The sequence below is a fragment of the Aulostomus chinensis genome, chromosome 23 (genome assembly GCF_037954235.1).
Source record: "Aulostomus chinensis isolate RoL2024-O1b breed Wild chromosome 23, RoL_Achi_v1.0, whole genome shotgun sequence".
Taxonomy (NCBI): Eukaryota; Metazoa; Chordata; class Actinopteri; order Syngnathiformes; family Aulostomidae; genus Aulostomus; species Aulostomus chinensis.
In genome coordinates this window covers 15,623,548-15,641,378 of record NC_141342.1, presented here as the reverse complement: position 1 = coordinate 15,641,378, position 17,831 = coordinate 15,623,548, and the positions used below count along the sequence as shown (strand labels likewise).

The window sequence follows — 17,831 nt, the reverse complement described above, 5'->3', positions numbered from 1 at the left end:
ATTTTAGTAAAGTTCAACAAAATAGTAAACTTCACTGGGAATGCAACAAGTGGAAGTTAGCCTGACTTTCTTTTCTGAATTACGTTCAGGAAAAAACGACGCCACATTGGACAACGTACTGTTACCAATATATTAGTGACATCATCGTCCAAACCGATGTGTCAGTCGAGCTCTAACATTGTTTTTCAGCTGCAAATGACCAAAAACATCCTTCTTGGAGAACATTTAGGTTTTTGAACTGCTTTAATGAAAACACGTCACAGTGATGTCACGGTCTTTGCCCTTGATAAGTGCTGACAGTAGGCTTGATTCTCTCTCAGTCTCACTCTTCTGGTGCTCCCCCCCCCCCCAGGAGAGCCCCAGTTTGTCTCGGGGTCACAGTGCGTCAGGGCCTCTTCCTGCTCTACTCTTCAGCTGCCAGGTGGGCGTCGGCCGTACCAACCTCGCCATGATCCTGGGCACGCTGGTCATGAATCGCCTCAGGGGTGATTCAGAGCTGCCTCTTCCGTAAGATCACATAGTCAAAAACACACGCACACACACGAAAGATTTCATTATGTGTTCGATCCTGCAGGTGCATAATGTTTCTGTTAAATTGCTCATTTTGCAGAGCTGAGGAGGCGGCAGCTTCAGAACCTAAACCACTGTTCCACGTCATCCAGACTCTGATCGACAGGCTGCCGAATGGACAGCAGATCATGGAAGAGGTAAATCATAATCATCCAAAAAGACCAAAAGTACAGAGAACCTGAATGGCAATGGCAAGAAAAAAGCTGGCCCATGTAAAAGTGTGACCACGGAGAGAAAAAAATGATAGTATTCATTGTCGACAAGACATAGCTTGTTCCCTCTGTTTAATTTAGGTTTTATTATGTTATTAAACAAGTTATATCTTGTGGCCATGAATTATTTAAAATTTCGGAAACACCTCATATCTTGTGGCTTCAACATAGCTAAATTAATATATATCTTGTATCCGTTATTGTTAATGTTTTTCCTCTCTTGGTAGCCACTGTGATTGTTTCTTTTTAATGTGACAGGTTGACCAGGCTATTGCTTTGTGTTCGGAAATGCACAACATAAAAGAAGCAATATACGAGAACAAGAGTAAACTGGAAGGGATTGGAGAAGATTATAAAATTCAGGTCGGTCTTCGTCTTTTTTTTGGTGGTAAAACCTGCAATTTCTCTGACTGCATCACCTTGTCCCGTCAGTGGCTCTTGAATTTTGCTGCTCGAGTTATGTGCAGCCATCCAAGGACGATGAGGCATTAATGAGCTCATGGAGGGCTTAATAGAGATTAATGTATGGCATACTTGTCCTTTATTTGCCAAGATAAGGATGTAAGATTCACTCCAGAAGTGGCTTGTTTCTCTCTTAGGGAAGCAGCACCAAAGACTACTTTCTCAGTAGAACCATGCAGAGCTTGGAGTGCTATTTCTACTTGATTGTATTTAATGCATACCTTCATGAACAGGTGAGTTTTATTTCAAGTGAAAAATCATCAGAAACAACTTACTAGAACAATCTGAGCCGTAACTCTCTTTGCAGTATCCTCTTGCCTTTGTGTCCAACTTCAGCCAGTGGATGTGTTGCCACACTTGGCTGTACAGGTTACTGGCCTGCATGGACCTCTCAGAGCTGTCAGCCCCGTCTGAACTGGTCACCAGAGGAGCCCGCATCCTGGCAAGTTCTCTTGTTTCCACGGTTTGGTGTGTATGCGTCCAAGTGTCTCTGTTCTGTGCTTTCTTTGCGACAAGAGGTGGAAATTCTCTTAAAGAGATCTTAAATCCACCCCATTGTGCAATCATGCTGCGTGGGGTCAAAATATTTTAACAGCCACAGCCACCTGACCAGCAAAGATATATGCTACTGAACACAGCCCAACCTCTAAACCCACACCTTAACTCTGTATGGGTATGATGTTCTCATCGAAGAAATAACTTAAAAAAATAAATAGATAAAAATCTGGCGCACATTTAAAAAAAAAAAAAAGAAACGTACAAGAAGTCAAGAAATCAATTTTTGTATGTGTGACAATAAATGTTTCTTTTTATTCATCTTAGCATGAACCAGTACAAGCTAATAAGCAGAGGATTTGAATGGGTGCTGGAAAGCTTAGAAAATTTTTGAAATTCATGATGGTTTCGATGTTTAAAAGCTGCTTGGATTTGCGTAAAGTGCTTGAAACTGTTATTACAATCCCACTCAGCATTTCTGATTGAGCCTCGCTCGCCTGTGTTTCTGCGTGTGCGACTGTAGTCAGATTTATTAGTCTCCTTTGATGAATGACCTCACGCCCCTGATGACACCATGTATTTGATTTTACCACAGTTCTAAGATGCTGCAAAAAGTTGAAAATGTACTTTGGAAGTGTGAATAGATGAAGGAACCCTCTGAGCTGTGATTAAATATGTGCTGATGAGTGAGTGAATGAATGTCGGTCGAGTTTAATGGAGGGATGTACCGATTTGACACGTGATATTCATGTCAAAATCATCGGATTTGAAGTGTTAAACTATATTTAGCATCATAACACGTGCTGTTTTATGTGAGATTAATATGTAATTGTGTGTACAGGTTGCTGACGAGTACTTGGCTCCTGATGTGCTCGGCACTGTGAAGGAGATGAAGGCAGTCAACTTCAGACGAGTACCCAAGATGCCTGTTTATGGGATGGCTCAGCCGACATCAGAGGTGCGTCCCCCCTCACATTACTATCAGATCGATATGAGAGCACTTACTTACTAGCTGTCAGTGAAGCCACCATGGTTGGATGAGATTGAGTAGATCTGAGATGGATTTATTGCATGGATTACATCCTCCATTAAGAGAAGAGAGTCTCAATTGACAGAGTGCAGAGTTTTTAGTACATTTTTTTTCTCATCAACTTCCCACAGAAGTAGAGATGTACATAAAACAGGGAACCTTCTATTCATCATCACTTTGCTCTCACAAGGGCACAAATAGTCATCATAATAGAAATAGACCGGAGAATGACTCATCACAATTTCGTGGAGACTCTCTGGCCCGCCACAGATTGCTAGAACCGCACTCCTCACCGTCTAATCTTAACTTTGATGCTGGCAGGCCACTGGAGCGGTGCTGGCTCATCTGCAGGACGAAAAGAGGAAGCACAGCCACGTGTTGTGGGTCAACCTGCAGGACGAGCTGGTGCTAGAGGGGAATGGACAAATTTTCACCCAGAGGGAGCCTTCGTGTTTGGATCAGCATATTTCTATTCCATCATCAGATCCACAAAGAATAGAGGTAAAAACAGTTAAAAAAAAAAAAAAAGCTTCTTCTGTCATATTTAGAGTGGTGCCAGCTTGAAATTTTTGAAGTATTAATGTTCCCCCCTCTGGCCTTTAGAAACTGGAGACTTCTCTGAAGGAGGAGATCTTGAGAGCTCAGAAGTGGCTAGAAGTGATGCTTGAGCAGGAGAAACAGATGAAGATGTTTAAAAGCTGCCTGACCGCCCAGGAGATCTTCCACCAGCACACAAACTCCAACCAGGGTCTGGTCTACAAACGCATCCCTCTGCCAGACTTCAGCGCGCCCCAAGAGGAGGTAATGAGGGGACGGGTAAACACTGATACATGGTGGAGGCATGAAGGTGCAGAGGTTGGAAAAAACGAAAGCATTGTGCTCCCTCTAGTGGATAAAACTGTCATAGTGGATGTTTGACCGGGTTCAATTGAATTATGCTTTAAATGTAAAAATGCAAGTGTCTTTAATTTGTAATTCATCTCATGTCATGTTTTTTAAATTTGTTTATGTAAAATTGATGTCAGGTAAGTCATACACAAGAATCAAGTGTTTGATTTCCTGGTGTTCCCCATACATTTAGGTGAAATGAAGACATACTGAGTGAGAATGTGGGTGTGTGCGTGTGCGTGTGCGCATCTCTTCATGAGTGTGTGTTTGTGTCCTCAGGATTTTGACAAGCTGCTTGAGGCCATGAAGAGTACCTTGGCTGAGGACTCGCACTCAGCCTTCGTTTTCAACTGCTCCAATGGCAAAGGCAGGACCACGACCGCCATGGTGGTCGCCGTTCTCACGCTCTGGCACTTTAATGTAAGACACCCTCTGGAATGACCATTTATTAAAGTTCACATCAAGTTTAAAATTTGCATTTTTTTCTTTCTTCTTCTCACAGCTGAAAGTTTAAAAATCCCTCTGCAGAATCATGTAAATGCAGAAAGCTGTTTTGAGATTAATTAGTGGAAGTGTAAATTTTTCTCTTTGCTCAGTCAACAGCTGAGCTTACGAAGCAGTCTTAAGAGCATTAGTTTTGACATCCAAAATATTTTTGAAGCCTTTTTCTCTCTAGAATGCAGGATACACAGGCATAATGTGGGAATTTGAAGTATCCAGTGCACAAACAGGGAGAATGATCTTTATAGAGAAGAAGAAGACGTTTATGTCTAAGAGTCCAATGTCCAATTCTGAATAGTCATGTAATCTGGCAACTTTTTGCATCCAGACACAATACATTTTGGGAAAATATGATTATTGTCCATCATTTTTGGTGCCAGACAAGAAGATAGATGCCATTCTCTCATCTCTGCATGCACTCAGGAGCTCCAGACCTCCACCCGACGCTGCATTGCTAGTTAGCTTAGCTGCAACGAAGGTGCATATATGTAAATATACACATATCCAAAACAGTGTTTGCCTGCATTAGAAGACTAGGGTTGTATTTAATATTTGCTGTGAAAAAAACCTGGCAATTGCGAGATGTTATTTGATCCCAGTCATGGAACTACTTGGATTGCCTCAGCCTCCTAAGCTAAGGTTCTAGAGTTCTAGGGAAGGGTATCAATCTTCTTGTCTGACTTTATTTATAATGGCATTTTCTTTACGTACAAATGTGACCTACATTAAAACTGGTACTTCTTCTGCTTGCAGGGTTTTCCAGAGTTTACTGATGACGAGATCGTGAGTGTTCCTGATGCTAAGTACACAAAGGGAGAATTTCAGGTGTGTACGCTTTTTCTACTTATAAACATTTGGTAGCATTACGTGCAGGCTCATTTTTGCTGAGTCATAGAACAAGCTGATGAAGTTAATCACTGCGACACATCTCAATAAAAGATTAAACCAAGACTTTAAGGTTGTTGCCATCTGATACAGCGTAGAATTATAGAGCTGCGAGACCCTCATGAAGTTGTGTTGTCATTTTCTGTATTTCTTATTTTGCTACCTTTTCTCTTGTGTTGGTGGTACAGTTATGTTGTAGTAACTTCACCAACCTCTGTTAGCCTTCCTCAAGTTACAATATCTGTAGCTGGCCCTTATTTCTCAGTTCATATGCTGGCTGCCTGCAACACATATTGCTACTGCGGGAAACACAATGTGTACACGCACTTTGTTCAGATTTGTGGTTGTTTTGGAAGAAACAAAATCCTGTTAAACCCATAACTTCATTACAGGGGATTTGTGAAATCTGTCTTTTTATCTGTTTTGTTTTTTTAAATGATATGACAGAGACTGAAGTTTGTTTCTGACATCCCCCTGATTAATGCAACCTCTTCAGTTAATCACATTACTAGCTCCTGTAGTCTAAACTGCAATGCCTGCCATGTTTGGGTGTGTTGAGGGGGTACAGTACAGCCTTTGTAACTTGCCCTAACATCTAACTCTGTATGTGTGATTGAGAGCTTGGGTCAAACAAAGCCAAGGGCTTGTTTTCTCCTTCTGTCTGAACAGCAGGGATGATTTGTTGCCTCTGGGTGTTTTCTTGATCCAGAGGTCTGACAATGAATCTGTGGTTGGAACTTGCTGGCAGATAGAAAGAGAAAGACGCAGCACCCTGCAGCTATTATCAAATATCACTAGCAGCAGTACAGCCGGGGAAGTGGGATGCACAGTGTTTCCGCGGAAACCTTGTCTGCCCTCAGTTTAGCCTTCAAAGGATGTGTGATATCACTATACCCATCACCTCCCCTGTCAAAGAAGGTGTCACTCAGGGAGGCACAGTGATTCGGAACTTGATGTGGTATCAGATAATCCTCCAACATGGAATGTGTTATTTTGTATAGATATATAATGACAAAAGGTTTCACAAATATGTGTCATGATTCTGGTTGTTTACGTAAACGCAAAAATATTCACTGCATGACATCTCTCACAAATTGACTGGATGAGCGAGAGGCGTTTTGCCCGCAGGTCTGCTGCGGCCTGTGATCTTGATCTTTGCTCTTTCCACCTCAGTTTCTCATTTTGTTATATCAGTCCCTCCTGAAAAATGCGGAGTTTTTTTGTGATTGTTGCGGGCAAAAATCCTTGTTTATGTGGCACGTTTTCTTTAAAATGCAATGGAATATTTATGCAGTTTTACGCGATAAAATTGCTCGAATTTGCAAAAACCGCAGTTTGATGAATAAGGGGGGAAAAAGGGATTCCCCCTACATTCTGCTCTCACTCGGCTATGACCTTAATGTAAAGAGTCATTTCTAATGACTTTCTATGATAAGCAAGCATACTACGTTGCAGAAAGTGCTGGGAATAATTAAGTTCTCATCTTGTTTTATTTCAGACATCAATAAACACATGGCTCAAATTTACAAAACATTGATGAGTCAAATGAGTTGCCAGCTTGTTTTTGTTGGCAAATGAGACTGATTTGCAGACTTCATCGTGACTTCTTCGTGCAGTTTGCAGCTTTCCGATGATGTCACTTCACAACATTCCCAAGGCAACAGGAGGAAAGTGGCTGCTCTTGTTTGAAGTAAAAGCAACATTTTTTAACTTTTTGCGAAACTATGTGTGACTTTTTGTAATGACAATGCAGGGATTAGGAAATCATGCAAGCCCCGCATATTTCGCCCATTTTGTGTGGAAATTGACGATTCATACTTCGAAAGTGCGGTGTCTTTGAAAAAATGCAGGCCCTCGCATAAATGCGCAGACTTTGGCTGATTATGCGTTGAATTACGCGATGCGTTTTTCTAGAGGGACTGTTATATGGACTGAAGTGAACCTGCAGTGGAGAGGCCACTAAGTGTGTTTAGAAAGCTGACTAGCAGCTGGTGACCACACAGGGGTGGTGTTTTACCTCACAGATGCTGAAAAAGAACATGACACGCATTAGAACAGTTGTCTATATTTGAATGGCAGGCGGTGGTCATCTGAGCTTGTCTGCTTCATGTTTTAATTCAGTGGCACAGTATTCCAACAACGTTTGTGTTATTTTTTTTATTGTTAAGTGTGGTTTGGTACAGTTGAGCTAACATGCAGGGAAATTTCATCTAGCAACATGTATAAACACATACACATGCTGATAAAGATAAACAAGATGAAGGTTGAAAGGTCATTCCTAACTTTGGAAAGAGAAGAGGACACAAAAACATCACTGCAAGTACGAGCACAACGCCCACCGCTCTAATTATCAACTAGGATCAACTTTTAAACCGACAAGAAAGAGTGGTCCTTAAAGTGCTCTGATTCATTTTTAATTATCAAACAGAGGAGTTTAATTGCCATACAAGTGGAATAGAGCATTGTGTGATTTTTTTTTTTTTAAACGGAAAAAAACCCTCTCTCAGTTAATAAAATAGTCTTTTGAGATTAGAGCCAAGCATCAACGGGTTTGTTGTGTGTTTTAAATGTGATGTCTTTTTATATCTGCCACAACTTCTGACTTAGATTCTAGCACCTCCCCCTCATGTTTGGGGTCTTGGCTATAACTCGAGACCCATTATGCACATTTTTAAGTTCTATTGTTTTTGTTTATTTACTAGTTCTACAGATGCTTTTAAAGGGGTTTTTCGCACTATGAAATGTGATTGTTTGAGGGGCGAGCAGGGAGGTGTGGTTGAATGTTGGAGTTAGGAATTACGGCGCTACAGTCAGCAGATACCTGACCATGTCTGTCTCTGTCATCCAGGTGGTGATGCAACTGGTGCGTCTGCTCCCTGATGGCCACCGGATGAAGCGAGAGGTGGACATGGCTCTGGACTCTGTCAGTGAGACCATGACCCCCATGCACTATCATCTGAGAGAAATTATCATCTGCACGTACAGACAGGTACATGCCTCCCTATCCTTATCACTGAAATCGAATTACAATCAATCCTAAAAAGCTGAAAGTTCATGATCTGATAATACGTGGAAATCAATGTAAATAGTTGTAGATGTCTGTGTAGGTTCTCATTCATCCAGGTCATCGTAGATCGAAGCGAAGTAAAATCTGGTCAACTGGACGTAAGTTTATCTTGAAGACGTAAATAGTTGTAGAGTTCTTATAAATTACAGCTGAGCGTCCTGCACACTTTCTCAAACATTTCATTTTCTCACATCCTGACATAATATCAGAATGGTCAATCAAATCAGACAAATTATAAACACTTACTGTGTGTGAATCTATCCACTTGATGCTGAGAAACAATCAGCATATTTTTATAGATTAGGGTGCACTTGCACTTGAGCCCCATAGATGGGGTGAAGAACTTAGTTTACAATTTTTGTAGCCTCAGCTTGGCTCATGAATGACATGAATGAGAGGGATCCACTGCTCTATAAGCGGGGGCTGCAGAGCGTGGAAAAACTATTGTGGTGCAACATAGAACTCAATGGAATTCTTTTGAGTCTAAATGGAAAAGGGGGAAGAATAAAAAGGGTTATGTAAGAGCACCAGAAGTCTTAATTATTAAGCATTACATATTTTGTGCTGTCGATGATACAAGTCATAAACGTTCAGGTTAGCATCAGCTGATTTGTGTGTAACATGACAGAATCAACAGCATCTCTGATCAAGTGCACTAAAATTGATTTTTAAAATTCATTCCCAGCCAAAGACGAAATGTCGATCTTCAGATTCGGGAAAAAATGATAACGAGAAGCTGCTATTACGTCTCTGAAAGCTTCATGAAAGAATGCTTGTTGTTTAACATGTTAAAAAAAAAGAGTGACACGCAAACAAGGTTAAAACACAAGATAAACATAAAATAAGAAAAATACTTATAAAGGACTGAATGATATATAGTTAATGATAAACCTATAGTCCATAAACAAAATTATAAAATGACAGACAATTCTTTTTCCAGACAGCCAGATCATTTTTATAAATGTATAACACTGTCTTAGTCTTTGATACATAATCCATTATAATATGTTATTTGTTGGACATTTCTGTGTAATAACCAAGTCTGATATTAACCAAAAGTTGGTCGGGTTTTCCAAATCCAAGGACAAAGGCTCTGTTTTAGCCATTTGTAATGCAGACTGCAATCATTGCGCCTCTGTGCACCATCAGCTTGAGGCACCCGTTCCTGTCTCCAACTCATCAATGGGCCTCATTGTCCTGCGAGCTCTCTGTCTTTCGCCTATATTCTCTCTCACTTTCTGATGCTCCAGGAAAAAGTTCTCTATCAGGCTCACTTGAGAGCTTGATAATTGCTTTTTTTGGTCACAGAGGTACTCGTATATTGTGAGGAGAAGCTGCTGACTTGTCCCAGCTTTTGGAATGTGGATATATTGTGAAAGTGAATTAAAAAAAAAAAAAAAAAAGATTTAAATCTGAGTTAGCCAACTTTAAGCCTGATTTATGCTGGGTTAATATGAGTGCTGCCATAGTTAAGTAGCACAGCGAGCAATTACTTTGGTTTAGTACCATCATAAACGTGGTCGTCTGAACTACAAGTTGAAGTGAAGCTGATTTGTCCTTTAACCTTGCCCTTGCACACTTCGCGTTGGCACTGTGTTCCCCTCTCTGTCTTCCCCCTCTGGCTCCAAGCAGCAGGCCAGGTGATAAACAGTGCCAGATGTTGCTAGAGCCCGGCAGGCCGCAGCAGCAGTCGAAAGGGGGAAGAAAAGGGGGGGGATCTTACCCCCCACTCTCTTGCCCTCTCTCTCACTCTCTCTCTCTCTCTCACTCTCTCTCTCTCACTCTCTCTTTCCCCTGTAGAGCACCCTCCTCTTCTTTTGACAGTGGTTGGAAAATGTGTCTTTGATAGAGAAAAAAAAATATATTTACTCTGGGACCTGAACTATCCACCAGCTCCCAGAGGGGCTGGGGGTGGGGGGGTGGGTGGCGGGGGTTTAAGGGGGGGCAGGGGGTGTAGTTTCTCCAGAAGTTCATGAAAATCCCTTTCAGCAAGCAGGCGTGACCCCACGTTGCAGATGCACCTTCCAATGTCAGAGGCGAGGTAGCAGAGAGGCTACCTCCTCTCCTCTATTTGCTGCTCAGGAATCAGCCACAGGGGCCTGGAGACAGAGGTAGAAATCATCTCCAGTGACCTGCCAGTCTCTTTGATATTCATTACATTTATGACACACAAGCCAAATTCACTTGAGAGAAAGATCAAGATCCCAGGTCCTCATGTGTCAGAGCATCTTCACATGTCCTCATCTCTTTTCACCATCAACTTAATTCCATGTCAGCCTCCACCATTTTCAGAGACAACCGGATGTCTTTGTCTCTTGTAGCTAGTTCTGGCATTCCTAATGTTACCTTTCAGGCCACCAGACCGGAGACAGTTGAACCTTTTCTGATTCAGTCTGTCTAGGCACCTGACAGACAAATCACTTGCAGAAAATGGGATAATTGAAGAGCACTGGTCCATCAAGAAGCTGTAAAAGAGCGTTGAGTTCCAGAAATAGGTTTTTAAAGTCCGACTTTTTTTTCCCCTTTTTGTCGAGTGAGAGAGGAAAATGTATTGCTCCTCGACCCAGGTGGCGAGTGAACTGAAATACACTGGTTGAGAGTGAATGAGCGCAAATCATGGTGCGTGTGTGTGTGTGTGTGTGTGCGTTCGTGTGTGTGTGCGTGCATGTGTGCGCGTGTGCAAAGAAAGGCCCCCATGGTTTGAACGGGGCGGTGGAAAAATATTTTCAGAAAGTGGAGAATGCTGTGAGCAGGTTTTTTTTTTTTTTTGAAAGAAGGTAGTGGACATCTTTAGGAAAGATGAAGGGGGAGGAACTTAAGCCAAGTTTGTGGAGGTTGAAGTAGCGACCACAGCACTGGTTGTCACTTTACTAAGAAAGTAGAACAAAAGATATGTAACAGTAAATATTTGGTTGAAAAGAACAGTAAGGGGGGGTAACACTGTAGGTTTAAAATCCGCATTATCCACTTCTGAATTTGTGATGCTGTGTTAATTTGAGGTATTTTTATACTAACAGTTTTCTTCTCTGTAAAGATGAACACTCAGCATAAGTGGGCCATTTACAAGTTGGAATTAGTGAAACTCAAAGGAAATAAAGGCAAGCAAATGAGGGCCCCTACTTTCTTCTTGTTGCCTCAAGTGATTCCCCCCCTTTTAAAAAGGGGCTTGGACAGAAGGCGGGAGGGCGATGAGTGGCAGAAGCAATGGTGGTTGTTTTTCGTCATCATTTCCAGTCTGTCACATGCATATTCAATTAGTAATTGTTGCCACAGTGTACAAAAAGAAATCTCATTTGGTGAGGCAACTGATTGCACATGGAGAACACTCTTTATTCACCCCAGGGAGGTGATGAAACGCAGTTGCGTGCTTTTGTTTTTGCATGTATTTGTATGTGTGTGGTGGTACACTGAGCTAAATGCAACATCTCTTGGATCATTCCAGAGGGTTATTGGTGAGCCAGGGGCTTATATGGAGTTGCTAGTCAGCAGCTCATTTATTTTGGTTGGAAATGACTTCAGATGATACTCTAATACTGCAATGCTACTCCCAGGTGTATGTACAGTGTCAGTGAGTTCGCCAAAAAAAAAAATCTATTGTGTCCATCAATAATGAACCAGTGTTTTTTGTATTATTTTCCACCCATGTTCTGCAAAGACAGATTCTTTCTCTTGTTCTGATCCTGATCCATCTCACTCCACATGCTTAAAGTCACCAAATAGTCGCCAGTCAGATGTCGAGAAGGGTTGTGGGCGGGTGCTTTGGGGATGTGCACCCACTAGGTTTATGTCCATGTCCTCCTGGGTGAGAAAAATAATGCTCTTGAGCACCCAATATGTTTTTCAAGCTTGTTCAAATATGGATCAATGGTGAGAACAGTACTATTTCACACCCATGGGAGCAGCAGTGGACATGGTACATTAGCTGAGGACCCGAGTCCTGACTGTCAAAACCACTTCTCTGGGGCTTGGAGTAGTTTGTCTCAGAGTTAGCATAAGTGGGACTTAGGACTTTTAAAAAAAATTTGGGAACAACTCCTCCAATACACCTGTTTTGATGACCTCGCTGATGTCGAGCACGACATTCGAGGGATGCTACATTCACACCTGAACTAACTCCATTCGTTCAGAAGGTACGACTGAAGCAGCTGTGATTCATTATAGGTGCGTCACAGATTACATGTGGCAAAACCAGACATCAGTGGTCTAATGACTGGGCGTTCACAGCTGATTGCTTAGACTCTTCAGCTGAAGAATCAATCTGTGAAATCACACGTTACACCTTGCCCTCAGAGTAAACACACACAAATAAACACACAGGGAAATGGTTCCGAACCTCTGAATTGTAATTATTTTTCAGCCAGCTGGATTTCTGGGTGATTTCTTTCAGACAATTATGTGGCAGTACTTGTTGACATATTCTAACATTAGGAATCAGCTTCACCCTCCAGAATAAACAACAACTGAACATAATATCCTACATTGAAGTAGGAGGGGTCTATATGCATAATATACAGTATACCTTGTAAACATGTCTGAGTAACATGCCTGGTGTCGGATTAAAAAGACCTCCCTGTATAATTGAGCCAACAAAGGCGTCAGTATGAACATAATGATTATTAATATTAGCAGGTGGTTCAAATGTTGAATATGTGAAATGGTTATTAATTTATCAGCTGTATACCTGTACAGGGCCAGGGCAACATCTTCATCCATACATAATAACGCCATCTTCTGAAAATATTTGCATTGCATTGCTGAGTTTATTTGCTCTAAACTGTTAACAAGTTGTAACATTTCAAAAGTTCACTAAAAAGTTGCCTAACAATTGAATGAAAACACAAGTAAAGACACTTCAAAGTGACATAGCCTCACCTTGGGGAAGACGATGAATTACTTTGCTCTATGTTAAAAGTTTGACAACCCAATAAAAAGGAAGTCTGCAAGAGACAATCACAAAGATGAAAACATTGTCGTCTTTCAAACTTGATATGCTAATGAACTGCATATCTGTGTCATTCAGTTGTCATGTACTCTCTTTTTTTTCATAGTGATTTATTGTGCATTACAGTGATGTAGATATAGAAACCTCAAGTCAAATCAAATAAAAAGAAAGGACAGGTCAAAAAAAATGACAACGATAGCAACAAAAAGCAAACAAACCAAACTAATTTGGGGTTTGTTTTTTTCTTTGTTTTTTTCCATACACACCCTGCAAGAGATCAAGCTCTGCCTCACCTTCATGCTGACTTTAGAAATTGTTACGTTTGGCTCTTCGTCTATCCTCTTTTAGCCTGAATAACTGGACTGCCCTGGCCTGCCCTTTGCCCTGACCTCCCTCATTTCCCCCACCCCCTTCCCAACCACTGGCCCCTGGAAAGTGTTTCAGACCTCACTGGGCACTACACAGAAAGGTTGCTATTTCCTGCCCTACACACTAAACCTGTCATTTCTGCAGACACACACACACACACACACACACACACACCAGGAATAAATGCCTTCAAAATCATGTACAAGAGTTTAAACATGACCCTAGTAGCTGTGGTGCTGGTATCTGACAGCTCTTGCAAAGCCCCCAAATCATTTCAGCAGGGAAAGGCCCACCATATCTGTTGAAGCCAACAAACCAGCCACACTGACAGCGAGCAAATACCTACAGGAATATAAACCCAACAGTGAAGTGGTTTAAATGCCAACCATGTGGGATATGCAGGAGTCGTGACTGGGTTAAGTTGCTCCAGGAATTGCATTTTCACAAATCTCCAGTGGGGAAGCCGTGTTTCGTACGTGAGGACAGTTGAGCAACAGATTAATCCTGTGTTAACGACACTGTAACTACTCCCAAAAAGCCAACAACTCACTCAGTCAGCAAGGAACATTCAGACCTTCTTTGCTTTCCACAGAGACTCCTCACAATAAGGCTGAATTCTTTCACGCTAGGAAGCAATCGTGGCAAGAGCAGGGCTGATACACATTAGCATTTCAATGTGGGAGAAAAAAGGCTTTTAAAATAATCGACTTTTGAAAATAAAAATCAGGCTGAACATTTTCCATAGATTGACACAAGCAGCTGCCCACAAAGGGAACTGTGTGGTTATCATGACTCATAACATGACTCGTGTTGGTCTGCTGTTGGTCATGTTGTTCTTGGAAAATCAACAAGGCTGAACCAAATTACAAAGGTGAAATGAAAAACTCCAGTCCTCAACGTTCTTTATGCCAAAGTACCCTCAGCGTGCTGTGGTTTTTCTGCTGCAATCGCTGTTCTTTTGGTGGAGGTTAGTGCCACTTTTGGAACACTATAAAACCTGTCAATGCATCACCAATCATAATCATTTCGAGATCTTTTTGAATTAAATGACAGATATTTGATGTTCTCAAGGAAGTAATGTAGGATTTCTGGATGATTTTTTTTTTCATCACTCACCAAAATCAGTCTATCAGTTTTTAGATTGCCGGAAGGTTCAATATTTGGCTTGACGCCAGGGGCGGCCTCTAACAGCTGTGGCTGCTGAGTGAGTGAGTGAGCTCGGCGAGTTCATGGCCAAGTGATGGGAGAAATCTGAGTGAATCTCCTCCACATGTTACCTCCCTGCCAAGCTGGCGTCACAATGTTATCAATTTAATTAACTCCACATCTTCCTGTGTGGTGGTTGGCATAAGAGACTATTACTGTCGCTGACGGTGATGACAGAAAGGTATGGGAGCTTTTTCCTCTGTTAGGAGGAAATACCTGTTGTCCACTTTAGGGAGAAAGGCGAGGAATTAGCTGTGGGAGAGCCAGCTGCCACCACTTCCTGCTTTCCACCAGTGCTCTCGCCAGTCCGCTGCAAAGACAGTCTGTCTCTCAGCTGCTCTCCGCAACATTGCGCGGTGCCTCCTGCTCACCCTCTGGAGGGGATAAGTTCTTCAGCTCCACCGGTCTAGTGGCATTTCTCAGCTTGTACCTCTCTGTTTTCACTCACCTTATCCTCTGATTGCTTAACATAATAAAGCATCATATTAAATCAAGAGGAGTTGATATTATGGTAGCCAGGCAGGTGTTTCTCATCTGTTAGCCTTCTACAGTACCTGGGCTAAACAGGTTTATTTAAAGGCTCACCACTCTTGGAGGAACTGTAATATACAAATTAAATTTCTGAAAATGTGAGTGGCAGGTTCTGCTCTTAACAGTTTATTTTAAACATCCCTAGCTGAACCATGTTATGTGTTTTGCTACTTTAGGACGCTTCAAAGACTAATAATCCTGAGGAATACACATCATCCAGGAATACACGTTATGGACGTTACTAGAAATTTAAAATTAACATCCCCTCTAATATTGCAAATACTGTATATTGGTGGTTGCAAAATATTTTTTTTCGTAATATCAGTGCATGAGAGAAGCATGCCTGACTACAGGGCATGCCAGTTTCAGGTTATGATCAATTTTTCATATAAATAATTGCTGCATGTAGGTATGAGGCATGGCTTTCTCATAGAATAAGATACCCCATTGTGAAATTGAGAAAAGATTATAAAGATAACATTTACAATATTCATCAATAAAAATACAAGATATAATAAATAATTAGTAGTACATCTCAGTATGAAGCAATTACACAGTTTTAAAGGGACAGGCACTTTTTTGGGGGGGCTGCAGCAGGCAGATGTTTATATGGAAGTGCTCCAAAACTCATCTGGACACTGCATGTTCACTATTAAGCAGCAGTAAAGCAACGTGTCAATGTGCCGCAAGTCAAAATCACTTGATTTGTTCAAACTTTCCCACAGGGATTCCTGAATATCTTTATTGAATTGCATGGTAGTCAATCTAAAAAAAATTGTTTTTAAATTTCCTTCTGGACTGAAGTGTTTGATTATTTCTGACAATATAAAAAGAAAACCCCAGATGGCTTTCACAGCAGCACAATAAAAAAAAAAGGTCTACCATCCATACATTTGCTTTTAATCAACTACCATGAATATAAAATGTTCGAACCTGAGTAGAAATTTGATTAGAAGGACTCCAGCGAGTTTTGAATGTCTGATCAGTTGTAGCTCGCAGACATTTTAATGCCTCAGTGTTGGCTTTCGATGCTCAAGATATTTTGATAGCTCTGTAAATGATTGATTCACAGTGGGAGTCTCCATGTGTTCTGTTGCCAGGCATGTGCACACACAGAATGTACCATAATTCTTGTGGTTATTGTGGGCAGATATTCCAGTCTCAGTGTAAGCTACGTTGATGAGGCCCGTCTCCTCCTGTGGCTGTTGTAATCTCGGTTCTGTACTTTTGCATGTATCATTGTCGAAAATTTGTCCTTTTCTACTCAGACACCTCCTGACCCTTTTATTGCACAATACAGTTTTTAACGAGTTCTCCATGTTTTATTTTGAGGCTTATTTTTCTATCTGTATCCAACCAGTTTTGCTCCGAGTTACATTTTCGCCTTAATTTTAAGCTGTTGACTTGATTGACAGTTGCGGTTTTAAAGATCTTGCCCCGAAAACCCAGCTCAACCTCGACTTCAGGATTTTGTCAGTACAATGTGGCTGAGCAACTGGAAAAAAGACAAGCACTGGAATCTGTAGAAACCATTAAACATAAAGGCATCTCTGTCTCCTCCTCCTCCTCCTCCCTGGCTGCTGCATGGCTTCTCTGCTCCTTTTCAAAAATGTAGTTATAGGCACCATCCCGACCCATAAAGATCAGTTCTGCAGCTTGAAGCTCAATGATATATAACTTTGATTGCTCTTCTACTGGCCAGGCTACTGGCGGGCTCCTTATGTGGATGGTCGGGTTTTCATAAAAATAGCAGTGAGACTGAAAAAAACAGCCACGGTGGATTCATGCAACCTGTGGAATATTTAAGAAATATGTAGTTATAGCTCAGTTTTACACATTCCAGCATCTGGAGAGGAATGGCTCTCAGACGCCACACCGCATCAGACCGCCAGTGAGCGTCTATCGGCCCTTGTTTTTTTGCGATAAGTCAGTCTTGCGCTGTCGGCTTTGTCTGACCTTGTCAGCACGTTAAATCAGCTGCAGAGACCATCGGCCATTTGATTGGCTGCTCAGCTAAGCAAATCAGAGTATGAGAAAAGAGGAAAAAGAGAGGAAATCAAGCGAGCAACAAGACAACAAGGCACAAACGATGCTGTCACTGCTACTACCATTGTAACTTTATCAAACAAGTACGTCTATCTTGTGGTGAACGGCACATTAGAACAGTATATTTATCCTATGCCTTCCATTTGGTCGCAACAAATGGAGATTACCACCCCCTGCTGGTTTTGGAGCGTTAAGTACTCTCATGCATGTGAGGACTCAGTACATCTTTCCAATTAAAGACTCCAGCTGTACATGGACCCTTATAAACATTGATTATATGTTAACAATTATCTGCAGTTTCCAGGGGTCTCTTCTTCATGTAGCACGCTTTTCCTCATGTGAAACGTCATAGCTTTCGAGGGATAAAGTCAAATAGATATGAAGACGTTGAAAATGCTCTGATACGTCTCTCAAATGAAGCATCGTACGTTTCTGAAGAGCTGACTAAATCAAAAATGCATAAAAGAGAAAATTGGATATAAATCAATAATAATAAATGTGGCTACCACAGGAAGTTACTGACAGCGATCAAAAACGATAGCTTAGACCATATTGAAAACATGTGTTGAGTTTCATAGGATTCAGTGAAACTCTCGAGTTACAGTAGCAAAACTGGATTAGCTGTAG

General features: G+C 41.4%; 1 protein-coding gene across 6 annotated transcripts in view; it reads left to right on the top strand.

Annotated features, from left to right (window-relative positions):
• Window positions 1-17,831, top strand: part of pald1a (phosphatase domain containing paladin 1a) — a 61,421-nt gene that overhangs the window by 22,481 nt on the left and 21,109 nt on the right. For all 6 annotated transcript variants that reach the window (XM_086195256.1, XM_086195255.1, XM_086195258.1 and 3 more), the window contains 11 exons: window positions 353-507; window positions 611-707; window positions 1,041-1,145; window positions 1,382-1,477; window positions 1,552-1,686; window positions 2,581-2,697; window positions 3,091-3,270; window positions 3,373-3,570; window positions 3,937-4,077; window positions 4,912-4,983; window positions 7,892-8,032. In XM_086195256.1, coding sequence (XP_086051382.1) covers window positions 353-507; window positions 611-707; window positions 1,041-1,145; window positions 1,382-1,477; window positions 1,552-1,686; window positions 2,581-2,697; window positions 3,091-3,270; window positions 3,373-3,570; window positions 3,937-4,077; window positions 4,912-4,983; window positions 7,892-8,032 — 1,437 coding nt within the window. The remainder of the gene's footprint in view (window positions 1-352; window positions 508-610; window positions 708-1,040; window positions 1,146-1,381; window positions 1,478-1,551; window positions 1,687-2,580; window positions 2,698-3,090; window positions 3,271-3,372; window positions 3,571-3,936; window positions 4,078-4,911; window positions 4,984-7,891; window positions 8,033-17,831) is intronic.